General features: G+C 49.0%; 1 protein-coding gene across 2 annotated transcripts; it reads right to left on the reverse strand.

Annotated features, from left to right (window-relative positions):
* Positions 1-522: 522 nt before the first annotated feature.
* Znf76 (zinc finger protein 76) lies at positions 523-27,944 on the reverse strand. 2 transcript variants are annotated; one of them, XM_051187136.1, is made up of 14 exons: positions 27,797-27,944; positions 15,189-15,344; positions 11,005-11,085; positions 10,833-10,910; positions 8,239-8,438; positions 6,171-6,287; positions 5,872-5,947; positions 5,239-5,364; positions 4,931-5,110; positions 3,925-4,158; positions 3,673-3,836; positions 2,972-3,136; positions 1,917-2,030; positions 523-1,303 (listed from the first exon to the last, which is right to left on the reverse strand). In XM_051187136.1, exons 2-14 carry the CDS (start codon positions 15,259-15,261, stop codon positions 1,199-1,201), a joined length of 1,713 nt encoding a protein of 570 aa, XP_051043093.1. In that variant the 5' UTR covers positions 15,262-15,344; positions 27,797-27,944; the 3' UTR covers positions 523-1,198. The 2 variants fall into 2 exon arrangements, with proteins under 2 accessions (XP_051043093.1, XP_051043094.1); XM_051187137.1 differs by lacking the exon at positions 3,925-4,158.

A 27,944-nucleotide genomic window follows, 5' to 3' on the forward strand; every position in this document is an offset into this window, starting at 1 on the left:
CTCATTAGAGCATCATAGCAGAGTGAGAAGATGCAGCCCAATCCCTATAGCATTCCCACACAGCTGTAGTCGGCTCTACAGCAGTCCTCCATGAGGTGCCTGGTATCTGTCCTGCTGTGGCTGCCTTGGTGTTCCAACTCACTCTTCAGTGGGGTCACCCTGTGCCTTTGGAGTCCCACAGCATGGGCTTAGATGTCCTGTCCTCTGACTGGTAACAGATTGGATGTCAGTACTACAGCAATGAAGCACTAGTAACCTTGGTGAGGGTTCCTCACCCGGGGTTTTGTGTGTGGTGGTGGCTGGGGAAGGAAGGGCTCAGGCTCCATGCAATGACAGAAAGACAGGAGACCCAGAGTTCAGTTACAGCTTGGGAACCACAGCCACTCTAGTCCTATTTGGCACAGGTATAGCAGAAGCCCAGGGGTAGCTCCTCCTGCCTGGACCCATGGAGAGGGATCCACAGAGTTGTTTGAGAGCCCTGTCACCAGAGCCCAGCCCTGAAATGAAGAAGGAACCCAGGTGGAAACTTGCAACTTTTATTAAATACTCATTCACCCATTTGTCGCCACCACCCAGAGCAGGAAAAAAAATAATTATCAAAATAGAATTAAAAAACCAAACCACAAAACAAATTGAACCCAATCCCCAGCAGTCTCGGTGCAGGCCACTCTCGTCTCTCTGCCACAGACAGAGTGAGGAGTAGCTGGGGAGTTGTGACCTGGGAACCTACCCCAGCCACAGGCCCCTGAGGAACTGATTCTGACTGTGGTGGCATCTTGGCCACCCTACCCTTTGGAGGTGGTTATTGCTGGGAGGCGCTGAGCTGAAGAGCGGTCTACCTTTCCCTGATAGTAGACCAGTCAGTGTGGAGGCCAGGCCTTGTCCACCTCATCCCCATCTCTCTGAGAAAGGGAGTGGACAGAAGTGAATATATTCCCCCAAGGGAGGAAAGCAGGTGTCCAGGGCAGCCTGGTGATCATGCTGGTTGTCCTCAGCCCCCACTGTCTGCTCCCTGACTCTCATCTTGGGCGTGGCCCACAGCCCTTTCCATTAGAGGCCATTTTCCTGCTGCCTTCTCACCCCAGAGGCCTATGTGGTCCTCCTATAGGGGTCAGCCACAGCCAGGGTCCTCAGAGGCAAGGCTGCCTGTGCACATGGCGCCTTCTCCAGCATTGTGTGGAAGCCAATCCTCTTGGGCTCAGCAGCCGCTCTCTGATACTGTGGTTTCCAGGGTCACAGCACCTTGCTGCATGGCAGCAGTGGCTACGCTTATGGCCTCCTCCAGGGTGTGCTGCTCCTCCAGCTGTGAAAAGGTACAGCAGGAAGGAGTGTGAGACCCTCCCTTCCAGACCCCAACACAGACAGGCATGTATGGTCCACCTGCTCCAATATAGGAAACTCCCCAATAAAGAGTCCTGTTAGGCACGGCCTGGATACACCACAGGCTGCCTCAAGGTCAGAGACATCAGACAGCTCACTGAAGAGTAGCCAGCCAGGCAGGGGTGGCGCACACTTTTAATCCTAGTACTTAGGAGGCAGAGGCAAGCACTCTGAGTTTGATGACAGGCTGGTCTACAGAGTTGAGTTCCAGGACAGCCAAAGCTACACAGAGAAAACCTGTCTCTAAAAACCAAACCAAACAACCAAACAAAAAAGAGTAACTGGCTAGAAAGGTCCTCGGAAAGAATGTACTCCAGACTCTTATCTCCGGGGTAAAGAGAGACTCAAGAAGATAAGGGCTTGAACTACAGTTCTCTGCCTCAGTAGCCCCCAAGTCAAGGATGTCCCCACTCTCCCTCACTCAGATGTGTGGATGTAGGCAGAGAGGAATCAGAATGTGGCTCTCCTCCACCCCCCACCCCTCGTTTCACTGCCCTCTGTGGTCAGGAATCCCCTTCCTCCATTCTTCTACCCACCTGCACTGCAATGTGTGTTCCGTTGGCTGTGGCTAAGAGTGCCACCTGTTGATGATGAAGAGATGCCACACTTGAGTCCTCAGTTACCAAGGCCCCAGAGGTAATGATTGTGACCTGAAAAGACAGAAGCAGAAAGACCTTCTACCTACCTGAAGCACTTATCCCTCCCCATGCAAGTAAAAATATTCCCAATGGAGAAAGCCATTATGGGTCAGATTAAGTAGCTTGGGGCTCAGAATTAACTGGGTTACATTCCCTTCAATTTGCAGGATTTTCTTGGAAGTTGGCAATGTGGTAGTGATGGTATTGGAGACAACCTCATCAACAAGGTACATCCCTAGTCCTTTTATGTTTTTGCATTGTCTAAGACAGGGTCTCACTAAGCTGTCCAGGCTGACCCTGAGCTGTCTTAGCCCCAAGTAAGAGTAGCTGGGATCACAGCTATAGGCCACCATGCCTGTCCTGTCTTACACACTGTCTGGAGATGTCTGTTTTAAAGATAAAGGTTGCTGAGGGCACTTTTTTTTTTTTTTTTGGAGACAGGGTCTCTGTTTCTCTGTGTGTGTGTGGGGGTGGGTGGGTGGGTGTGGTCCTGGCTGTCCTGGAAATTGCTATATAGATTAGGCTGGCCTCAAACTCAGAGATCTACCTGCCTTTGCCTCCTGAGTAGTGCTAGTATTAAAGGTGTGAATCACCACACCTGGCCTTTGAGGGGAGGTTTTAATTTTATTTATTTATTTATTTATTTATTTATTTGGTACTGGGAACTGAACCTAGGACTTCACATATGCCTGACAGGAACTCTACTACTGAGCTATCCCCACACCTTTTTTTATGGCCTCACTAAATTGTCCAGATTGACCATTGACATTACACTTGTGATTATGCTGCCTTAGCCTCCCAGGTGGCTACAATTACAGGTCTACACCACTAGGCCTGGCATCGAGACCTTTTATGGAATCTTTCTCTCAGAAATGTCTTGACTGGTTTGGACTGCAGGTTCAATGCCCCCCATGGGAAGGGGCAGCGAGAACAATCAAACTGCCTGATCATACGGGCTGAGTCTGCGTGCCATCGGCGCTGACCATGGTGACCGTGTGTGTGCCAGATGTGGCCAGTTCATCATGATTACTGGGGATGGCGAGGGTGGTGCTGCCGTGCTGTGTCACCATGCTGATGGCACTCCCTAGGGCCTGCAGGTCTTCCGGGGACAGGCTGACCTGCCGACAGGAGGGAGATGAACACAGCATCAGAGGAGGGCAGTCTGAACATACACACTCACAGGAGGAGGTCCACGTGCTGTCCTAGGCAGCATGGCTCAGTAAGCTAAGTGAGCTCCAGGTCACAGGGGTGAGGGCCACGGTTGCAGAGGGAACACTAGGGACATCCACTTACACTTCTAATTCTCACTTCTTTGCCTCTGTCTGCTGCATGCGGACCAGGGCCTCCACCTAACCCATCGTCCTGCTCACTCTGCAGGACACTGTGCAGCCAGCAACCCTGCTAGACCCATGCACTGGCAGGACCCTCTGGAGGACATGCATGTTACCCACATGAGGGGCATCCATCTCAGAGAAGGAAACAAGACTGGGAGGAGCAGGTGACACTCTGGTCCCTCAGCCTTAGCTCTCCGAAGTCCATAAAGGCAAAATAGGAGCTTGGGCAGAGGTGAGGCTGAGAACTTCTGGGCTCCCCAGAGTCCCCAGACTGGAGGAGCCATTGTGAAACTTCTCCACCAATCCCCAGGGTTCTCTACCTGCTGGGCACCATCCTGAGTGATCAGAGCCACCTGGGGGGCCCCATCTTCCTCAGTCACCATGGCTACTTGGGTTGGGTTGTCATTGCTCTCTTCCTTCACCTCCGAAAGGTAAGCAATGTGGGCTTGTTTGGTTGGCGGGCTTTCCTCAGCAGCAGAGGCAGCTAGGAGAGGAGGGCCTAGGCTGTCACCTGCTGCCAAATGCCAGCAGGGGCCCTGTGGGCCATACCTCCCCACTTTCTGCTCTCTCACCCTCCAGCTGCTGCTGCTCATACAGGGCTTGCTCACTCTCCTCCGTGGCCTCCAGCTCCCCATGTGCACTGCGCTTGTGCATGGCCAGGGTGGAGGTCTGCCGGTAGGTCTTGCCGCAGCTACTGCACGTATAGGGCTTGCAGTGTGTGTGCACCACGTGGTGCTTGTACAGGCTCGAATACTCAGTGAAGCGCTTTCCACAGCCTGGCACCGTGCAAACGTATGGCTTCTCCCCTGGGGACACTGGGCTGTGAGGGGGCGGGCGGGAACTGGGGCTGGCAAGGGAAAAGCTAAGGGGACAGGGTTGGGGGACAGGGCTGGTGAAGGGAAAGCCTCGAGAAAGGCCAGGGGCTGAGAACTAAGACTGAGTGGCAGGAGCTGGGGAGATAGGAGGGCATAGGAGCGGGACTCCTACACCCAGAAACAAGGTGGAGTGAGCAAGGTCGAGCTTAGAGAAGGGGAGTGAGGTGGGGGCACTGTACTGTTGGGTGGGGAGTTGAGGGTTGTGAACAGAGGAGGAGTGATAGTGGGTCAAGAATGGAGTGCCAGGTAGGATGGGAGAAACGGGGCATACTGTTGAGAAACGATGAAAAGCTGGACAGAGGTGTGACACTGGAAGGGTAAGGACAAGAGTCATATGCACAGCAGATGCTTGGAGGGGATGAGGGTGACATTTCACTCTGAGTCTTCCAGACCACTTCTGATCATGGCCTCCTTCAAGAACTCAGTGGATGGGGGAATTTCAGAGAGGGGTGGAAAAGTGGCTAGGAGCTGTCCAAGTCCACAGAGGGAGGAGGCAAGACCTGTCAGACTAGACCCACTACCAATGGGGGAACTGCTCACGACTGCTGACGGGAGCTGACAGTCATTTGGGGGACCCACCATAACCCAGCCCCGAGTGGCTGGCAGAGAAGGGCTGGAGCTGAGAGGTGTCCCAAATCAGAAGCCTACAGAAGAGGGAGATGGGGCCTGGGACAGGGTGGTCCTCACACGCCAGCTGGCCCACCTGTATGGATGCGCACGTGATTCTTGTAGTTGGTGGCGCTGGTGAAGCCACGGCCACAGTGGGGCTCGGGGCAGGTGTAGGGCCGCTCGCCTGTGTGGGTGCGCACATGTACCTTGCGGATATTCGATGTGGTGAAGGAGCGGCCACAGCCTTCAAAAGGGCAACGGAACGGGCGTTCACCTGTGCAGATAGGATTAAAGCAATGGACCAGGAGGACCAGGGCAAGAGGGATGTCCCCAGGCTCTGGGACTGAGTCTAAAACAGTGAGGACCTGGCTGCTGTGGATGGGATGTCAGGGCCCAGCCTACCTGTGTGGGTCCGGACGTGCTTCTGCAGGTCTCCTGATGTCTTGAAGGCTTTGCTGCACAGCTCCTCTGGGCACTTGTATGGTTTCTCACCCGTGTGAGTACGAACATGACTCTTTAGCCCATAGCCTATCCGTGTGAGGTAGGATGTAAGAACAGCGGCCAGCAGACCCTCATCCCTGAATGCCTGCCTTATCTAGAGGCTCTCTATCTAAAGTGGTCTTCTGAGAGGCTCCAGAAGCCCAGGCCAGCCTCTGTCCCATCCTGCCCAGGAAAAGCTACTGTACCCTGTGACACTTCCCAAGGCTGGATAACACACTCCAGAACATGAAACGCAGGGGAAGCCTGGAGAGGCAGGATCTGAGGGTCCTTGTTTCACAGAAGAAACAAAGCCAGAGAGAGGTCACAGCCCTCAGTAGCCCACAGTTAGTGCTGCCAGTGCTGATACAAGGGCTGGCCAGCCTCTCCTGCAGGCCCAGCCCCCACAGCCAGTCACTGGGAGCAGGTTCTTCTGAGAGCACACACCTCAGTAGTATCTCTGGGACAGCTGTCTGAGCTTGGACACCTTCGAGGAGGTCCCCAAGTGGATCTAGAACCCCTGCAAGCAGAGCTTGTCTCTCCATTCAGGTACGTTACCTGTGGCAAAGGCCTTTCCACAGCTGGGGAAGTCACACCTGTATGGACGGTCACCCGTGTGAGCTCGTTCATGTACCTGTGAGGAAAAGCAAACCCATAAACCCATGTGATAGGGGATGGGCTCAGCTTTTTGGCTTTCTTCCCTCCCTCCCTGTGTCCCAGCTTCCTCTGCACACACTTCTATGGATGGCCTCTTCCCTCCAGCAGGTCACATGAGGATGGGGCCAGGGCAGTGCCAGGGTAGAATTACAGCATTCCAGGGGAGAAGACCAAGCTGAAAGCTGTCTATCAGCCCTTACCTTTAAGTGATGGGCGGTGGTATAGAGACGTCCACAACCCTTATAGCCACAACGGAAAGCTCTGTCTCCCACCTGCTGCCCTTTACCATTATGGTGAGCCGAATTATCATGCAGAACCTAAGGAAAAAAATCTTGATGTCCCCATACATACTCTTTGAGAGGGTGAGAAGGGAAGATACGAGGCCCAGCTGGTAAGACCAATGAACAGAACTGAGACTTGCTGGGTCAGGGGCAGGAAAGCGAGTGCTCACATCTTCCAACACAAGCCCAGACAGACTGAACAGGAAGTGACGTGAGGATTTAAATCTCTAAGTCCATACCTAGTAGCACACTTCCTACTGCACCTTCCAGATGGCCCAAATAGCACCACCAACTGGGAACCAAGTGTTCAAACATTATCATTCAAACCCTGCAGCATGGCATGGTTCCGTGTGGTCACAGGCTGCACTTGAGAAGGTAAGGGCTGAAACAAGAAGGCACACCAGTCCCCTAAGCAGTGTGCTTAGAACTGGAACTGCTATTTTGAACATTTAAATACATATGGATAAGCATGTATATAGGTGTGTGTGTGTGTGTGTGTGTGTGTGTGTGTGTGTGTGTGTGTGTGCATGAGAATGTTTCTGAGGCAGAGAAACACATTGAGACAGACAGGGACAGACAAGCTGGCATGCTACATGAGAAACAGGGGTGGCATGCAGTCATGGTGCAGCCCTGATGGGTTGAGGTAGGGCTAAATGTTACAGGACATGTAGGAGGATCTTCTGAATGTTACAGGGCATCTAGGAGGATCTCCTGAATGTTACAGGGCATCTAGGAGGATCTCCTGGATCGCTGGGAAGGCAGGAAGCAGGGTGGCTGGGATGGCCACATTTGAACTAGGCTGAGTTGGAAAGGCCTGCTGACCAAACACACCTAGGAGGCTGGGGCTCAGAAGCAAGTCCTCTTCTTCCCAGTGGGAAACCCTACTGAAGAGCACGCACAGTGGGCACAGTGGGTACAGCGGAGGAGGGGTCCAAGTCATCAGAGCTGCTGAAAGTGACTTCTGAGATCACCTGATCCCACTCAGTTTACTCACTCAGCTCAGGTCTGGGAGGTGGGTGGCTCACCGGAGGCTGGATTAGGCAGTGGCAGAGCTGGTGCTGACCTCACAGTGTTGATGTAAGGAAAACCCAGTTCTCTTTCTGTCTCACATTTGGTATAGAGGCTGAAAGGAGGTGTAGCCCGAGTGGCCTGTGGTAGTTTTGTGCTTCCTTTTGAAGAGGTATGAAAATTTCTTTTCTCCTACAGCTTATCAAACCATCTGTCCCAGCCTGTAGTTGGGAAACTCTGGGAAACTGCCCATCCACCCAGGCTCTGTGGTTGGCCCAGGGTGGAAACACACCCGTGATCCACAGGTTTCTGTTCCTGTCCTTGGCAGATAGGACAACAGGTCTAGCAGAGACTCAGGGAGAACCAGAGCCTTCTCTTTAGGCCTCATGTTCTAAGAATCCCAGTTGCCCTGGTGCACATGACCTCCTCACTGCCTACTGGGTGAACTTTCCTAAGTAAGTCTCACAAAAGTTATACCAGCAGCCTACTTCATTGCATGGGAAAACTAATAAAAAAGACACAGGTAGAGCCTTCCCAAAGGGCAGAGGATTATCACAGTAGCTTGGGTAGGCTGGGCCTGACTTCCTGCCACATGAAAGCTACTGTTCCTCCTTAGGCAACATAAACAGCGGTAAGTGCACACAGCTGTCTGTCATGGCCCCAGCGGGTCAAAAGGACTCATAAAAGGGTAGCAGGAGCTGGGGTAGAGGACTCAGGCAGGAGTAGCTTTGGCTATGCCCAGCAAGGCCTGCTGCTGTTCTTCAGAGGTGAAGTTCTATGATTCGTTTTCGTTTGATGGGATCTTATGTGGTCCAGGCTGGCTTCAAACTCCCAGGCCAAGAGCTGGGATTCCAGGCACGGACTACTACACTTGGTCACACAAGTAAGGTTTTGGCAGTGCCAACAGGTGATGAGCAGGTGAGGGAGGCTCTGCTCTCTCTCTCCTGAGCAATGGCAGTGCCAGGCTCTGCATGCTCACCTTGCTTGCATATTGCTCCAGGGCCACCACTGTGTCTGCACTGAAGCCCTCTTCATCCTCTGCTGCCAGGTCCTCCAAGCCCACCTCTGTTTGCACAGCTAGGATGGTGTTGTCCGATGACTCAGACACAGGGTGATGAATATAGGCAGTGGAGCCGTCTTCCAGCTGGACAGCTTCCAGGGCGCTGGGGTCATAGCCCTCTACAGGGCACACGAAGTTAGTCCTGATGCCACACAGAGGGAGACCCAGCTGAGACCCCGACTTTAAATTATGAATGGCGAGTACACCAATGGGGGGGGGCGTTCAGTGTGGAGTCTCTTCAGGCTTTACTGTGGTGATTTTTCTCTTGCTGCCTCTCATAAGGACAAGGCTTCTCAGAGTACAATGACTGTGACTCACCAGCTCCTTGAGGGCCTGGTCCATTATCATCTTGACACAGATATCCCCTAAGGGCTTCCTGCCCAGGCGCTAATCATACCCCACACCCTAGTTCATTTGGTCTTAGGATAAAAACCTATAAATCTCCATTCTGATGAGCCCCAAGTACTCTGACCTTGACCCTCACCCCTTTGACCCATCTCCTAGCCTTCCTTGTGCCTTCCTTGTCTTCTAAGGTCCCTCCCAGCTCCAGTTCTGCATAGGTTGGTTGGTCCTGTCCAGAGTGCTGAGCCTACCCTGCCATTCCTCTTCCCCTAGCTCCCAGCTTCTTACTCTGTGGATAGTGACCCTAGATGGCTCTACATAACTGAACACTGGAGTTGTGAAAAACTGGGCATCGCTGAATGTTTCTGAATGTGTAATGGCTAAAAACTGATTCAAAACAATGTGTGGTGTTTCTGGGAGTGCTTGCTAGTGTTGCATCATATGACCTCACTACAACCTCAGTTCTCAACACAAAACATGCACTTTGTATTCTGCATGCTGTCAAGCCACACAACACAAATCAACCCTGCATGAAACACATCAGCTTGGATTCGAGATTATGTTATAATTTGCAGTTTTAACCTTTCACAACAAAGTGTCCTCCTCTTAAAGAAACATAATTGTTTAATTAGAGAAAATAAAAATAACATTTTTCTATTGTCATTGCTCAACAAGTAGCAAATCAGTCTACTTTTGGATTATATTGTGTTATAGGCTTGATTTTAAAAATTGAAGTTTGAATTGTTGAATTGAATTTCATAAAAATTGTTAAGTGAAACTGGTCAATGGTGGCATGGGCCTTTAATCCCAGCATTTGGGAGGCAGAAGAAGGTGGATCTCTGTGAGTTTGAGGTCAGCCTGTTCTACAGAGTGAGTTCCAGGACAGCCAGGGCTACACAGAGAAACCTTGTCTCAAAAAAGAAAATAGAAAAAAAAAAAAAAAAAAAAAAAAAAGATTAAGTGGGTTTTGGTTTGGGATTAGGACAGAATTTCCTAATCTTTTGAGATGGTTCCAAACATACTGCTGCTATTTTGCACTAAATGATGTGACGTGCACTTAGCTATGATGATTATAAATCGAAACTACTGATCCAGTCTGAAATGCTGAAGATGACCCCTCACCGTCACCAGCCTAAGGTACAAACATCTGGCCACGAGATCTGTGTACAAACCTACATCTGTCTTCAGGAACAGTGAATCTAGATGTATGCCAACAACTGTTCGGTGTGTGCAGAGGCCTGAGGAGGATGCACAGCACGTCATCCTCTGGAATGGGAGCCACAGGCCTGCTGCCTGACTGTGGGTGCTGGCAACCAGGCCTGGGTCCTCAGTAAGTGCAGGTTGCTCCTAACTGCTGAGTCTTCTCCCTAGCCCAAGAAGTATATTTCTTTATGATTCATTATTGGTGACTATTTATTTGTATACCCATTTACATAACTATATATGTAGGGCTCTGTAAAACTTCTTGTGTAGAAGGGTCAGAAAGGGAAGAAGCTGAAGCAGTGTGGACCTGATGGGTCTATGGGAGTCTGTCCACCCTTGCCCAGAGGGGCTCTCCCTGCTCTATCACTGTGTGCAGTCTTGTGCAGTCAGCCCATCCACAACAGGCAGTCTGTGTCTGAGTTTGTTCTGCCCTGTGTGCTCCAGCAAGAGCACGACCCTAGTGAGTGCTTCCACGAAGCCATTCCCACACTAAATGATGATCCTTTTGTACGTTAGAAACTATTTTCTTTTGGGTCTTTGAGATAGTCTCATTCCATAGCCCTGGCTACCCCAGAACACACTAAGTAGCACAGGCTGCCCTTGAGGTCCTGGCTCAGCTTCCCAAGTGATGGGACTGTAGGTATGAGCCACTACACCTGTTGAGGAGCTCCAGTCACTGTTAAAGATGGGTAAGTTTTTTTTTTTCCTGGCTTGTGATAATGCCCTCAGGTCCAATGCAAAGGTCTAAGTCTTAGTGGCAGGTCTGGTGCCAATGCCAGCACCAAGGCCCATGCTGATGTTTAAGACTGGCTGCTGTCTTATGGCAGCTGCTTCTGTGGTCTGCCCCAGGCTGCTCTGGGGTAAGCATGGTTGTGTCTCAGGGAAGACAGCGCTTGTGCTGACTCCCCCAGACCCTGCCAGTCTGCTGGTTCCCCACCAGCCATGATTCATGATGACCATGGGCCCACCTTTGGGTGTGTGGTGTATGTAGGCCATGCTGCCATCCTCCAACTGCACAGGCTGGCCATCCTCGAAGGAGAAAGACTCTGTAAAGAGAGCAACACCAGTCATCCTCTGAAGCTTGTGGCCATGGAGGGTGCCATGCCTCCCTCCACACAGGGATAAGCTGGGGCACCTCACCTTTCTGTATCATCACTTGGTGAATGTACGCAGTGGTTCCGTCCTCCAGTTGGATCACTTGCCCTTCAAGCAACTTCTCTCCTGGGGAGGTGGACAGAGTGGTAGGCCGGCCTGGCACAGGTCCACCACGTGCTTGCCTGCTTTGGAAGATGCCTACTGGGGTCTCCAAGTCCTTGCCTGTGGCCCAGGCATGGGTAAAGTTCGCCATGTTCCCTCTTTCCCCACTTTCTAAGCCTCAGTCTGGAGGCACTGAGGGAAAAGGCATCCCACATGAGGTAACCTCATGTGCCCCCTTCTGGTCATTCACCCAGAAGCAATCTCCTTTATTGTTCCAGGCACGCCTGTGAGGATGGGGACCTCTAATCTAATACAGAGATGCTGAGATTGAGCTATGTGGAGAGCAAAGAATGTAACAGTGTGCCAAAACCTGGGGCCTCCAACAAGGCAGGCTTTGGTGTGGGCTCTGGAGGCAGGACCAAGCTCCCGAGTGTAAATTCTAGGTTCTCACTGGCTCACTGTGTGATCCTGGTTGTCAGGTCATCTCTCTCTCTCCTTTACACAGTGACCAGGAAGACTGAGTGAGTTCACTCGGAACATGCCAGGGTTACCGTCAGCTTATGCCTCAGTGTTCACTCTAGTGAGTCTACTATGCAGTCTGAGAGGCACATGTGGTGGCTCACACCTACAGTCCCAGCACCTGGGAAGTGGTGGGAGGAGGACCAGGAGCTCGAGGCCCGCCGAAGCTATAGACTGCAATTTTGAAGCCAGCCAGGACTAGATTAGAGCCTTTCTTTCTTCAAAAATAAACAAAAGTGTGTGTGAGTGTGCATGTGTGTCTGTGCACTTGAGTGTGTGTGATCCTGTTTGTGTGTGTGAGTGCCCATGTGTGCATGTGCACATGCCAGAGGAGACACACCAGTGGGCTTCTTCTGACCCCTTCATCTGCTGACAGCTCCCCACCAGGGGAACCCCACACTTGCTCCTAGAGGAAGACTTCTTGGGTTCTGTTATAAATGGTGGATTATGCACAGCACAGTTGTGACACAGCAATTATGTAGTTGTGCACAACCTTGAATAGCAAACGCCCTCCTATTCTGGAAAGTTCTGGAATCTACAGGAGGTGGGCCTGGCTAGAAGATGTAGGTCCTTGGGGGTCAGGTGGTGTGTGTGTGTGTGTGTGTGTGTGTGTGTGTGTGTGTGTGTGTGTGTGTTTTCCCTTGGCCCTCTTCTGCCTCACTTAATGCTTCCTCTCTGCCATGAGGTGAATAACTCTCTCTCACCACCGACAGGCTTCTGTTTGCCATGATGTTTGCCCAAGCAGGAGGTCAAATGACCACAGACTGAACACCTTCAAACCATGAGCCAGAATAAGTTTTCTTCTTCGTGTGTGCATTTATGAAAAGTTGTCTTCACAGCAGAGTAAAAGAACTCACATTGAAAACTGGGAACAGAGAAGTGGGGTGCTGACTGTGCCCACACTGTGGATTTCTGGAACGTTCCGTGGGAGGACTTTGGAAAAGTTTGGAGAGGCAATCAAGAAAATGTTTAGGCTGCTATAGCAAAACTTAACTAGCAATTCCTGTGGGATCTCAGAAGTCCAGGGTGCCAAGAGGGAGAGGGCAGTGAAGACCAAGCTCCCATGGTTTCAGAGGGGAGCAGAGACTCGAGTGGGAAATGGACAGGAGGAGGGCCATTCCATGGTACATTCTGGCAAAGAATACTGTCCATGTCCTAAGACTGTGAGAAAGGCCTAATTTAAAAGTAAAAGTCTAATTATTTTGATGGAGGAAATTTTCTTGTTTTTGTTTTTTTTTTATTTTATTTATTTATTTATTTATTTATTTATTTATTTATTTATTTATTTTTTGAGGCAGGGTTTCTCTGTAGCTTTAGAGCCTGTACTGGAACTCACTCTGTAGACCAGGCTGGCCTGGTACTCACAGAGCTCCACCTGCTTCTGCCTTTTGTGTGTCACCACCATCAAGCTCTGATGGAGGGAATTTTTAAAAATTTTGAATCACGTGTGTGTGAGTGTGTGTGTGTGTGTGTGTGTGTGTGTGTGTGTGTATGTGCATGTGAGTTGTGTAAGGTGGAGGAAGCAAAGATCTGAGAGGGTGAGATTTAAGAGGAGTGGCTTTCTGAGCCAGATAGCACACTTCTTTGTTGTTTTGTTTTTAAGATTTACTTATTTATTATGTATATATGGTCTGTATGTGTGCCTACAGCCCAGAAAAGGGTACCAGATCTCATTATAGATGGTTGTGAGCCACGACGTGGGTTCTGGGAATTGAACTAAGGTCCTCTGAAGAGCAGCCGGTGCTCTTAACCCCTGAGCCACCCGTCCAGGGCCCAGTTGCTCTGTTCTTTTGAGACAGGGTCCACTCTGTAGCTCAGGCAGCCTCAGTCTTCCAAGTGCAGAGACTACAGGCATGTGCCTGGCTGACAAATGCTTTTATTCATCCAACCACTATTTCTGTGTGGGAAGCTGACATAAGGGGAGTAACAGGTCTAAGGAGAAACACAGCATCTCAATTCTTTCTCTCATAGATTTCACCAGAGGGGCAGTACTTGTAATGCAAAGTCAGAGGGTGGATTCCAGAGAAAACACATTCGAAAGAGAACAAACCTAGAAAGAATACAAACACAGCCTCCCAGAAGCCTGGCCACCTCCTCAAGATCTTACTTATGACATCAGTACCAAGAAACAAAATTTTAGGCTGGATGTGGTGACACACACCTTTAAAACCAGAGCTCAGGAGGCAGAAGCAGGGGTTCTCTGAGTTTGAGGCCAACTGGGTCTACAGTGAGTTCTGGGACAGCCAGCTACACAGAGAAACCCTGTCTCAAAAACAACAACAAGCAAACAATGAAAACAAAAGAAACAATAAACAAGGCATCTATAAACCTAGGCAGGGAGATTTCTTAGCCATGCAGTGAAATGGAGGGAAGCAACATGGTCAAGGACTGCGACACTCACAGGGCCTAGAAAAGGTAGGAGGAGGCAGTGTTTCTGTCCAAACAATACCAGATAGCATGGGGCATGTCTGGGAATGGTGGGGAGAGGGAGGAGCACCCCTACCCAGAGGCCCCTGCATCCAACAGCACTCAGCCTGCTCTGCACTCGCCTTGGCAGAGGAGGTATCACGCCAGGTGGAGCTCACAACTGCTAAGTCTGAATTTCAAACAAACGACAAACTTTCATCAAGAGTACCCCTCATCTGAAAATCTAAAACCTGCAATGCTTGAAACACTAGTGACTTTAGATTAGGAACGTGCAGGCTCAAGTCTATGCAAACATTCCAAACCTCAAGTCTCTGAAACCTGACAGGTCTGGCCATGAACATATTTGCACAAGGGATACCTCATCTGTTTTTAAAGCTTTTTAAATTTTACTTTTATTTAGGTATATATGTGCATGGAGGTGGGGTGCTATGTGTATATGGGTAACCTCAGTGACCACAAGAGGGAGTTGGATCCCTTGGAGCTGGAGTTACTGGCAGTTGTGAGCTGTCCAACATAGGTCCTGGGAACCCAATTCAGGTCCTTTCTATGCAGAACTTTTTAGGACTTAATCCTATGATTATAAACATATGCCCCTCTGGAGTGGTGGTGGTGCATGCCATTAATCCCAGCACTCAGAAGGCAAAGTCAGGAGGATCTGTAAGTTCGAAGCCAGTGTGAACTATAGAGCAAGTTCCAGAACAGACTCCAAAGCTACCGAGAAATTGTCTTGAAAAAAAAAAAAATAAATAAATAAACACATGCCCCATACAAATTTGAGGATATACTTACACTACCAAAGAATCTGTTACTTATCTGCAACTCAAAATTTCTTTGTGAACCTGACATTTTTATTTCTCGCACCCGCTGGTGTCAGATGCACACTTGGGTGCCCCCTTCTGAACCTAGGGTATTTTGTACCACAGTAGAGACTCAGGAAGACAGCCTACACTTTCTTACATCAGTATGGTGAACTGCCTCTCTCTAGGAAGCACCCATAAACTGGAACAGTCATGTCTGAAGGCATGTCCATCCCACGGGTTTCTATTCTAAGGGCTTCTCTTTTCATCACAAGACCTTCACACACAGGCTGCACTGGGTGGGGGCCAGCAGGCAGGAGAGCAGGGCAGTAAGGCTGCTGGAAGCAGCTAAGGCACAGGACTCCTGGGTCCCTAGTGACTCACCTTTGACAGCTTGCTGGACATAGGCTGTTGTCCCATCACTGAGGGTCACCGTCTGCAGCCCCAAGCTTTCCATGGCAAATTGCCACTTGTGCCTTCAGACATGAAGTTGGCTTCTGGCCACCACTGAGGTCAGAGATTTCTTTCTGTGTCACCAATCTGAGAAAATGAACAATGTCACATAAAAGAAGTTTCATAGCTTCCTCCTGCTACAATTAATGAGGACGGCCAAGAACACACAGGCATTTTCAGAGAACTAAGTTGTTCCTATGGAAAGTGTATGAAGCACACACACACACACACACACACACACACACACACACACATACACACACACACACACACACACGGGGTTTTAAATGGTGAGCACAGAAGCATGTCAGTCAAGTTGCTTATGAGGTAAAAGTCCACGGATCTAAACCCTTTGCAACTTGCTTCCTGTTAAAGGCTGTAGGGAGGCAGCCCCCTTGCATCTTTCCTGTGCTCCAACCCCCATCCGCTGGCACTGTTGACTACTTCAGGGAACAAGCATGTCCCTAAAAGAATTCAAAGTCCCCACCCCCAAGGATGGCACCTCCATCCGCCCAGTTGCAGGTCATTCCTGCTGACTCCTCCTAAAAGTACAGCGACCCATCTCAGGCCAGTACCATTTCTCAATGGTCAGAACCTCCTACCTACTTCCTCAGATAGAGTCTTGGATGCTTCTGATTTGTTTCTAACAGGCTGTGAGGATGACCAAAAAACAAACAAACAAACAAACCAACAAAAAACTATAAACCTAAGTATGCAGCTTCCCTGATTAAGGCCCAACAGCTTACCAAGAAGCTGGGACCCTCCTCTTCCTGGTGCTCACCGCCTTGGGCTCACCTCCTTCACCACTTACTCTCAGCATAACCTGTGTTCCACCCAGGGCTCTTCTTAGGTAGTTGCTGCAGACCCTCATGCAGTAGGCTGTGCACAGGAGTGACTATGTCCCAGCAACATGCAACATGGTCCGCTGTAGACCACCATACTTTGACCTGCCAAGAGCCCTCAGCCTCTGCTTTTTTACATTTATTGACAATTTTAAGGAGTTGGTTCTTGTCTTCCAACATGTAAGTTCCAGGCATCAAACTCAGGCCATCAGTCTTGGTCACAAGAGACTTTAGCCATGCAGCCATCTTGATTGTGTTGAGATTCTCCCAGATTACCTACTTTATCCACACTCTCCCAGATGACACTGTTTCACACTGATGTACACAGATGTCTATTTCTTACATAACCTATGTCACTTGAAGCCAGTAGTGACAAGCTGGGTTGAGCAGATCGGTATCTTGGTGTAACTACAGCCTATATGTGACATGTTGGCTGTGACGCTCAGTCCCAAGTTTAGCATCCTCACTAGAACAACTCACCGAGTCCATAAACATTTACTGAATGCTCTATGCTCCAGGGAGAAGCATCAGCAACTGCCGGTAGCACCCACTGCTGTGGGCTAATGGAACAGCAAGGATGTGGACATGTTCCCTGGTTTATAAACACTATTTTCTCTGAGTGTGCACCAATGTACATGTGGAGACCAGAGAGCAACCTGAGCTCTCCTTCCACCACTTGGGCTCTGGGGACTGAGCTCAGGTTGGTGGTAAGTGCCTTTATATGCAGAGCCATCTCGATGGCCTTATTTTTTTTTTTTTCTGTTTCATAATTTACTCCTAAGACATCAAACCACTTGCTCAAGGTTGCATGGCTACTAAGTGAGAGAGGAGGATATGAACCCACGCCATCTGATCTGGAATGGGAGCCCAAGTTCTCTACTCTTCTGTTAAATGCAGACACACTCCTGGTCACTAAAAAAAATCCTCTGTGGGCCATGGGCATATACATTTTCTTGAAGAGGTTGTCTAGGGCTACCTCAGAGGCATGGAGAGATCAAAGGTAATCTCTGGGAATTGACACTTGAACCAACTTCTCTAGAAGCCACTCCATCCTTGCTCAGATCTCTGGCCCTGGCTTATCTTCGACTATTTTACAACCCTCAACTCATTCTCTTAATTGGAAAGATTTGGGTTTTTTATAACCCATTTTACTATAACCACAATGTGTGAGAATAAAGGACATATGTAAGACTTGGCCTAAATACACCAACACTACAAGCTGAAGAGGCAGAACGGCCTCCAACTTTCATGGCTGGGCTTGCAGTGCCCACAGCAGCAGGTGGTTTAATTTAGAAAGTCTTCTCTCCACTGAGCTCTACAAGAAAAAACTGTGTTGTGGCTTGAGGACAGTCTTCTCAGTCAGTGAAGCCTACATTCTAATCGAGGCACTCTCTCTTAGCAGCTGTGTAGCTTTGGGCAGATGAGCCTCACTGAGCCTCAAATAGCACATACGGGACAGCATGCTGCTTCCTAGAGCTAAATGAGGTCATAAGCGCTGACACTCAGCACAGTGCTACCACATGGCAAGCACTCCAGAATGAAGGCTGTGGAACAGAAAGTAAGACACAACCTTAGTTTATTCCCTCATGAAGGAAGCAGGTGGTTGTCTGCAGAACTGGTTTCTAGTCTTGATTTATCTCCTTGTCTGCTTCCTTACCCATTGGCCCAGATGGCCCTCTGGTCCTTCCCACTGCTCAGGCTAACAGTATTGATGACAGATACACCCCTTAATATGTGCCAAGCACTGTTCAACATGCTTGTCTGCATTCTTTTATGAGGAGGCACACACAATCCCTTGCAGATGGGGCTACTGAAGCTAAGAGATAAGTGATCTGCCCAAGGTCCCAAAGCTACCAGTCGCTGACAGAGCTGGGCTAGCCAGTCTAGGTATGGGTCTCCATACTTCCTACTGATGAAGCATTGGGCATGGTCAACACTCAAGGCACGACCTCACCCCAAGTTTCTCAGTCTGCCACAGGAGAAGGAAAAGCTGGGAACATATTTCCAACCCTTCTTAGACCCAAGAAAACCAAATCTACCCTCCCCTTTCTCACTCCCTCCCTCTCTTTTCTTCCTCCCCTTCCCCATCTCTTGTCCAGGGTCTTAAACCCAGAGCATCATGCACATACATGCTCAGGGCTGCTAGAGTCCTCATTTCTCCTTCTCCTTTTCTTTCATCCTTTTGCTCAAGACATGATCTAACTATGTTGTCCAGGATGGTCTTGAACTTGTGATCCTTCTGCCTTCTTATTAGCAAGAACTACAGGTCTGTGCACTGAGTCTTGGCACATCAAGTCTAAGTCTTGACTGGTAGCCATCTATCTGCCTTTAACCTGTAAACCACAGCCTCCATTTCCCTTTTTCAATTGATGGTGTATTCTGAATCCTTTTGTGCTGGCACTAAACTCCCTCATGACCACAGAGGCTGTCTGGGCAGTCCCTGCCTGCACTGGGCATTTCCAATCCTGACATGAACAGAGGAAGTATGCAGTTCGCCAGCTTGCCAATGACCTGCACTGATATGGGGAGAGACAACTGGGGAAGGGGAGTGGGACAAGAGTGCTAACAAAAGGCCAGACCTAAAGCAAGTACTCCCGACTTTTTCAAAGCAGCATCCAGTCAAGTTCCATGCCTCCACTTTTAAAATGAATTTATAACCTGTTGGCTGAATGCAGAAAATCAGAGTAGGCAAATAAGGGATGCAAAACACAGGAGACTAAAGAGCACATGTGCACTTGTGTTTTTCATCTTTGCAAAGGTTCACATCTTGATCTGGTCCACATCCAAACTCCTCACAGATGACAAACATTAGTCTGGGAGGGACAAAGGCTGATGGGACAAGGGGCAAACAAATCAGAAGCATATATGGGAGAGCTGTGTTAACAAAATGATTCTTTATTTGTTATAGAAAAGGACTTCAGTGCACTTCAAGACCCAAGCCTAATTCTGCAGCTTTCTAAATGACAGGAGAAAACAGAAAATTAGTGCATGGCTCAGTTGAGATTGATGTACACTCTCTTTCAGAAAGCACAATGGCTTTAAAAGTCCAGCTCACATTTGCATGGTTATTACAACCGTAGAAAAGTAAGCTTGTCATAGAAAACAGAATGACTAGGCAGAGTGATTCATTTCCAGTTCTAAAGGGTAGGGGATACAGGCCCCTATTCTTATAGAACAAAACCCATTTCAGCTAAAATGAAATATTGGCTACACATTTAAATAGGATTTTAACACCTCAACTTACGAACACCCAGCATGATGATCATAGCTGGATCTCAGCCTCACTTTTGGTTCAGGAAAATCTAGAATCAAGGCATTTCGGAAAATTATACTAACTCCAAGTGGAAATTTTGTTCCAACAAGCAAACTGGCAGAGGTATGGACTAGGGATGGCAGAGCATGCCTTTTTTGTCTAATTTTTCTTTTTTTTTCCACAAACACAGAGACACTGAGCTGGGGCTCACTTGGAAGCCTCCCCCACTACTGACCATCATTCATGGTACTGCAAGGTGCTCCACACACTACCAGAGGAGAAAAGTACCAGTCTCATCTCAGCTATGAATCCTGGGAGCAACAGTACCACCTGCCTGGAGTACATCTACTGGCACAATAGCAGCACAACTTTATGGGGTGACCAGCCACCCTTTGTATGGTAACCTGTAATTCCAGTACTTGGAAAGCAGAAGTGGGTATATCTCTTCGAGTCTAAGGCTGGCCTATACCACACAGCAAATCCCAGGCCAGCCAGGGATATACAGCAAGACCCTACCTTAAAAAACAATGAAAACAGACATAATGCAGAGCAGGTGATGATCAAGGTATTCAGCTGTGGTCACCTGATGGGAGATGTCATTCTGTAAATATGTTTCTCATACTGGTTAATGAATAAAACACTGTTGGCCAATAGGGAAGCAAGATAGGCGGGACTAGGAGACAAGGAAGAGTCGAGGAAGTAGTGAGGAGGAGTCAACATGGAGAAATTGGAGAGAGCAGATGCCAGCCCCACTCCCCGGTAAGATGAGACCACGTGGAAATACTTAGATTAATAGAAAGGGGTTAATAATTAAGACAGAGCTAGCCGATAAGAAACAAGTAACTGGCCAACAGCATAATATCAAATACAGTGTCTCTGTGTGTTATTTGGGGCTGGCGCCATGGTGGGTCCAGGTGGCAGGGAAAACCTACTCTCAACAGTCACCACTAGCTTGACAGGGGCCATTTATGTGAAAAATGACATATCCTACCAGCATTAGGAGGGAAAGGCACCTACATTCCCTTAACACACCATTTTATCAAAACATTAAAGTGGAACAATATGCAAAGCCTTAATAAGAGAGAGTAGTTCTGACCTTCAGAAGAGAGAGGGAGGAAAAAAAAAGATGATGGATAAAAGATCTTGTGAGGAAAAGGAATAGCTGATGAATATTTTAACAAAAGATCTATGAAATATATTAAAAACAGACCCAAGCTGGGTGTGGCAGCTCATGCTGTAAACCTACAAGGCTGATACAGGCCGATCACCAGGAGTTCAGGACTAGCCTGGTCTACAGAGTGAGACCTGTCTCAATAAACTAACGAAGGCAAAGGATTTAAGGAGACATCTCAAAAGAGAAGACGTAAGCTGAAAACCAGCCAGCACAGAGAGACAGTAGGGTGAACCCAAGAAGTCTGACATCATCAAATGCACTGAGACTCTGAGAAGGATGAACCCTAGAATAATGATATCATCAAATGGAGGCCAAGGATGTGGATGGGCATGAACTCTCATCCTCTGTGGCTGGGAATGCAGGAGGGGCACCCACTGTGAGAGACAGCCTCCAGTGAGCATGCTTCTTGTTATTTATCCAAGTGAACTGAGAACACATCCTCATATGTATTTATTCAAGCAGCCTAAACTCATGAAAAACAAAATGTCAATGTTTGATGGAATATTTTAACTTTTAAAAAATGTGTGTGTATGTGTGTGTGCATACGTGCATGAGTGCACATGTCTGAATGAATGTGAAGGTCAGAGGCTGCCTTCCTCAATCACTCTATAACTTTTTTTTTTTTTTTTCAGGACAGGGTTTCTCTGTAGATTTGGAGCCTGTTCTGACACTCACTCTGTAGATCAGGCCAGTCTAGAACTCACAAGAGATCTGCCTGCCTCTGCCTCCTGAGTGCTGGAATTAAAGGTGTGCACCACCATTGCCTGGCTGTACCTTACTTCTTAAGACAGGTTCTCAGGAACCTGAAACTCACTGATTGGCTAGAGCTCTGAGGATCTGTCTGTCTCTGGAAAGATGCTGGAGCTATAGATGCACAGGACTGTATCTAGCTTTTTGTATGGTTACTGCAGATCTTCATGCTGTTAGCACTAAAGCTAGCTGGTAGCTCATCTGCAATGCTCCAGGAGGGCAAATTCACTGTCCCCAAAATCACACTCACATATGACAGGTGCTCCCCAGTTGTTACTTTATGAACTGACAAAATTTACTGTCAAACACATGGTCCAGGCAAAGCTCAGGGGCCTCTACAGTGTTCCCACTCCACATACACAGTCTTGTTTATTCTGAACCATTAACTCATCAACATCCACAGTAGGAGCTGAGATGATAGGTCCTTTCTAGCCTAAGGTGGTCATTTAAAAGAAGGGAAGTAAGGAACTGTGGGGTCACACAGCTACACAGTGGCAGGGCAGACCCCTGGACCTCTATTTTTTCCTTCTACATGCTTCTGGTGCCTAGGGCTGGGAAAGGAGATGGTTACTATGGCCCCACACATTTGCATATTGAGCTTATCAACAGCTCTACTGTCTGGGGAGTTAGGGGAGGGAGTGAATTCCAGCTAGGTATGGTGGCACACCTTTAATCCCAGCACTCTGGAGGCAGAGGCAGATAGATCTCTTGAGTTTGAGGCCAGCCTGGTCTACACAGTGAATTCTAGGACAGCCAGGGCTACACAGAGAAAAACCCTATCTGGAAAAAACAAACAAACAAACAAACAACAACAACAACAAAAACACTCAAGTCATCCTCTGAAACATAAGTCTGAGCCCAACCTGGGCTACATGAGACCCTGTCTCAGACAGGGAAAAAAGTGAATTCCTAATATCCCCTTCTCAATTTAATTTTCCAAACTCTTTCCCTTCAGTGAGTAGGAATTCTTCCTTCAGTTGTCTAACTACAAATGGGAGTTGTTCTCAACATCTTTACTTGCCCCATTCAATCCATCCACCCACTGGTACCTCTCTGAAAGTAAGTCCACAATTCAACAATTTCTCTCTTACTCCTATACTATCCCTTTCTGGACCACTGAAGGAGCACCCCATCAGTTCCTACTGTGGGAGCACCCCATCAGTTCCTACTGTGGGAGCACCCCATCAGTTCCTACTGTGGGAGCACCCCACCAGCTCCCACTGTGGGAGCACCCCACCAGCACTCACTGTGGGAGCACCCCACCAGCACTCACTGTGGGAGCACCCCACCAGCACTCACTGTGGGAGCACCCCATCAGCACTCACTGTGGGAGCACCCCCATCAGCACTCACTGTGGGAGCACCCCCATCAGCACTCATTGTGGGAGCACCCCATCAGCACACTGTGGGAGCACCCCATCAGTTCCCACTGTGGGAGCACCCCATCAGTTCCCACTGTGGGAGCACCCCATCAGTTCCCACTGTGGGAGCACCCCATCAGTTCCCACTGTGGGAGCACCCCATCAGTTCCCACTGTGGGAGCACCCCATCAGTTCCCACTGTGGGAGCACCCCATCAGTTCCCACTGTGGGAGCACCCCATCAGTTCCCACTGTGGGAGCACCCCACCAGCACTCACTGTGGGAGCACCCCATCAGTTCCCACTGTGGGAGCACCCCATCAGTGCCTGTCCTTCCATTCTGATCCAATACAGTTTATGCTCAACAAAGCAGCTAGAGTGAGCTTCAGAACATAAGTGTCACTTATCTGCCCAGACTCCCCTAGTGGCTGGTGGCCTGTGAGACCCAGAATCTGCTCCCGATCCACTCCCCACCTCAACATCTCCTACTCGTTTTCTCTTGTCAGAAAGCAGCCATTTTGGTACCACAGCTATACAGGCTGGCTCTTCATGCTTCTGGAATATACAAGGCTTTTTTTTCTGCCTTGGGGCCTTGGAGCTTGCTTGTCTACTGCTATGAAAATAAATTGCCCTCAGGTGTATGCCAGGTTCATCTCTAACTTCTTTCAGGTCTTTGCTCGAATGTTATCTTTACCAGCAACAAGTCCCTTGCTGCTCTGTCTATAACAAGAACCCTAGCCACTCTCTCTTCTTTACTTACTTAGAGGTCCCAATTGCTTTGTTTGCTTTACTGTCTGTCTCTCTTGATTATTCCTCAATGGGTGAACTCAGCCCTCTGTCCCCAGACCTAAAAGAGTGCTTTACATACAGCATAAAAATAGTGGATTAGTGGATGGATGGGTGGGTGGATGGATGAGTGGGTGGGTGCGTGGGTGGGTGAATGGATGGGTGGATGAGTGAAGGAATAAACACATCCCTTCAGGATCTCCAGATTGATCAGAGGGAAAGACCCTTGTTTAGTCTGGGCTCTTGAGGGAAAGAACCCTCTCATGCCTCACCTGTCCCCAGATCCAGCCCAGCTATTTATTGCCAGAAACCTCACCTGAGCTGGGGAGCAGGGCTGCACCAGGGCAACTGGTTCTTGTTGCTAGGATAGTGCAGGTCCCAGGCCACCAGCACAGACTTCTGCAGAGTGCTAATTTTTAAATTTTGCTTTCTGATAACTCACAAACAGAAGAGGTCAGACATGGGTTAGGGCTGAATATTCTACTTAGTCTAGGTAAGCCCCAGTTCAGTAGTAGAGGTGCATATGATTGGAGGTGATTCCTGAAGAACAGGGTTAATTCATACATATTCATCTAACTATATTCCTCCATCACCACGTTCTGACACAGATTTCCAACACACAGAAAGGCAGACTATTAAAACATTCGCAGGCCCAACAATTTCCAACAGCCATCAGTTGACCTTGATTTTCTATCCTCCACTCCTACCTAAGCAGTTCACACAGCCGTTTTCTTGAAAACAAGTCTGTAAGAGGCACACCCTGACTCTGTTATCACTGGATTCTAACACCCTTTAAAAACTGTTTATTTTGTGTGGCTGCGCTCGAACAAGCATGCCATGGCATCTGTGTGGAGGTCAAAAGGACAACTTGGAAAGGTCAGTTCTCTCCTACCATATGGGTCCTGGGGATCAAATCCATAACATCAGGCTCTTTAACTGCTGAGCCATCTTGCCTGGAGTCTAGTGTCTTCTCAACTAACTTGTTTTAGGCTTACATACCCCAAAGCCAACAAACCCAAAAGCCCAGCTGTTATCCACTCCCTCAGCAGAACAATTACTAAACATAGAGGCATCTAAGTTCCAAAGTGTCTGACCTGTTGGCATGCTTAGGGCTCTGTAGAAGGGGGATGTGGCTACAGAATGTTTCACTTGCTTGTAGGTGACAGTTTCAGAGTTCAGGGCAGTAAGCAATGACTGACTGACAGACAGACTGCCTTCCAAAAACATGAGGGGGGACTCAGATGCCAGCAGATAAAAGGATCCAGCCTCTGTTCTCGAGGAAGCCACAGGGCAGCTGGTGGAGGAGAAACGTACACACATAAGGCAGACAATGTCCTGAAACCTAAAAAGACGAACACAACGCAGGGTGCAAGAACACTGGGAATCGGGTGACCCACAGAATAGACTTTGGGACATGGTTCTTTAAAGTCATATTTGCTATTCACCATCCAGCTTCCAGTGGGAGAGGAGCCAAGGGCTTGGAAAACAATAGGACTAATTCAGGGCTAACAACACATTGTATCCTCAGAGGATCTCCAGCAAAGCAAATGTATAAGAGACAGGGAACAAGAGTGTGTCCAGGAGACACAGCCAGTCAATGACCAAGTACTTCCAAGGGCTCTCTCCTACATACCCGAAGATGGGGCTGCTGGGGCTCTAATGGCTCTAGCACCTGACTCCATCAGATGGTACCAGAGAAGAGTGAGGTTCTCAGCACAAACCAGAGGCACAGGATGTCTCTCCTACAGCCCCAGAATTCAAAGCCCAGGAGAATGCAAGAACAGGGCTGTGTGGGAGGGGGAGTTCCGATGTAATCAACTTGTTACCAAGACCCTGAGGTGAGGAAGCTTAGGTACACACTGGCTGACAAGACATAGTAACAAGAGGCAAGTCCTTTTTGGGAAACAGTTCTTGGTGAAAATGAGAGGGGTGAGATGCAGGATGTGAGCAGGTGTGTGGGCAAAAAGGTGGGATCCTGGAAGGAGCAAGTGTATAGGTATATGGAGGGTGGGACTCCATATGTTGGGCCAAAGTGACTGTTTCACATAAGCTAGGCCTATTATAGGGTCACTAGAAGAACTAATTAGAAGTTTCTGGGAACAGGATATAGCTGGGGATGGCAGAAGTTAGGGGAGGAGCTAAGGTGCAGGCTGAAAACAGGATTCCAATAGCATAGGGACACAGGTTCCTCAAGCATGAGCTGGGAGTGCCAAGGTCCCAAACTTGAGCAAAGGACAGACAGGGGCTGAGAATATGGCTCAGTGATACAGTGCTTACTTACTATTGCAGTTATTAAGATTATGTGGGTTCAAGACATGCTACTCCAAAGGACATGAGAACTAAGGTCTCTCTTATCTTCTCTGAAGCAGGTCATGAGACCCTCATGTGCTAGATGCCTTCCCTATGTCCAATGAAAGGAAGTATCCTTGTTTATAAGGATGCAGGCCTGGACATTTGGAGCTTGTTACATCACCCTACTCCCATTTACCACACTCCCTTGGCCTTACATTTTTCTTGATCCATCCATCTTCACCAAGCCTAGTATTAACCTTCAGGTCTTCATCTACTTAACTGAAAGTTCCATTGTGGAAGTTATACTAAGTAAACATATGCTTTTCACTTGTTAATCTGACTTTTGTTACTGGGGCCTCAAATGGGAATTTTCAAAAGATATGTATGTCCCTCCCACTGAAGGGGCAGGATTCTTAAGGGGAAAGAGGTCAAAAATCATCAATCAACAGGATGAGAAGTCACTAAGTCTTGGGACAGAGGGCAGTAGGAACCCTTATGGGCCATTAGCTGATAAATTTAAGAATTACTAGACAGCAAGGAACAAGGGTCTGAGGAGTATTCAGGAAACCAGGAAGTCAGGATATGAGAGACAATGGAGTTAGTAGGTTTTCTGAGATGGTTCAAATGTATGAATTCCAGATTGCTTTTTAAAACAACTCCCAGGAAGAGTTGCGGAGGGAATAGTGACTGATATAACTAACACTCTGGGTTTCTGAGAGGGAATGTTATTTTATATAAATAAAGCTTGACATACAGTCGTTGCTGGGGTGGACAGTCATTATTAAGGAGCTATGGAAGTCAAAGTGAGAGGTGATCAGATTGGGACAGGGATTCCAAGATGGCAGCAGTAGTGACTGACATGGGCCATGTGCTCATGTCTGTGGAATCCCAGGACAGTTAAGGCCTTCACTAAAAACAACCGCTATACCTTAAAGGCTTTCTGTGGGCCAGCAATGGTGCTAATACCCTGCATGTGTTGCCTCAGGCATCTTATCATCCTCCCTTGTCACTAGGGAGGTCAGAAAGGCTGTAACTGGTGTGTCAAAAATTCCACAGCTGAAGAGTCAAGTTTATGATGTGGATGTCACCATCCCCAAGTGTGGCTCTCTGCTACACTGTTTCCACCAACTGACAGAGCCCAGTCAAGGGAGGTAGGTGAGTGTATACAATTAAGTATAGGGTCATGGGAATGAAGAAAAATGATTCAATGAAGCATGTGGACCCTGGGACACTTGTGGGGCAGAGTACAAAAAAGTTCTCTATTTTTGTCTTGACTACGAATTTCGGAACTTTAATTAGAAGAAACATTTGGGATCATCACACTCAATCTTATCACAGTATCAATCAGAAACTGAAGTCCAGCATAGAGAAAGGGCCTCTCCCAGGTTCCCAAAGCCCAACACGATTGAACCTGAACTTGAAACAGTACATTCAATCCAGAATTCTCTGATGCCTACATTGAGACTTCCATCTCCACACTTCAGCACCTCGCTGTGGTGGTGGTGGTGGGGCTTAAGTTACGTGCTGACTGTCGCTGGAGACTGGGGGTCTAAGGGGTGCCAATAGGATGAGGATGATCATGGTGTTACAAGATCCAGAGAGTTGTGTGGATGAGTGGGTGGGAAGCTACCGGAATCTGGTTTGCAGTAGCCAGGAGAGGGTTGAAGGGTGTCCAAAGAGGGTGGTTTAGGGGTCACTAGTGTCTGCGGGGATCTTGGAGTTGTGTGATCACTGTATCAGAACTGAGGTTGGTGGGTCCAGAAGCAGAGCTGGGGTTAGCAGTCAATGAATCAGGGGTCACCTGGTAAGATCTGCTGTGAGTGGGTGTACGGGGTCAAAGAGGTGGAGGCGGGTGCGGTCATGGGGTGGGGTTTGGGAGTCCTGGGGGAGGAGTCTCAGGGCGGAATAGAGGGGCAGGGACCCTGGGTGGGGGTGGGGCCAGGCCGCCGTCCAGGGAGGCCCGGCCGCCCGACAAGAGCCCGAGGAGGGTGGGCACGACGGGCTCCGGACCTTCCCAGGGCCCCGCGTCCGCCCGGCCTCCCGCCTCGGGGCACGGTGGACCCACTCTTCCCGCGGCCACCAACCTGACAGCCCCCGAGGGCGACTCCGCCGACAGACCGCCATGCACCGGGCCCCGCCACCAGCGCCGGCCCCGCAACCCGCCTGCGCCATAGCCCGCCCGCCCGCGCGCGGCTTGCCTCGCGCGATATCCAGGTTCCAGGGCGGCCGCAC

This window comes from Phodopus roborovskii, unplaced genomic scaffold (genome assembly GCF_943737965.1).
Source record: "Phodopus roborovskii unplaced genomic scaffold, PHOROB, whole genome shotgun sequence".
NCBI lineage: Eukaryota > Metazoa > Chordata > Mammalia > Rodentia > Cricetidae > Phodopus > Phodopus roborovskii.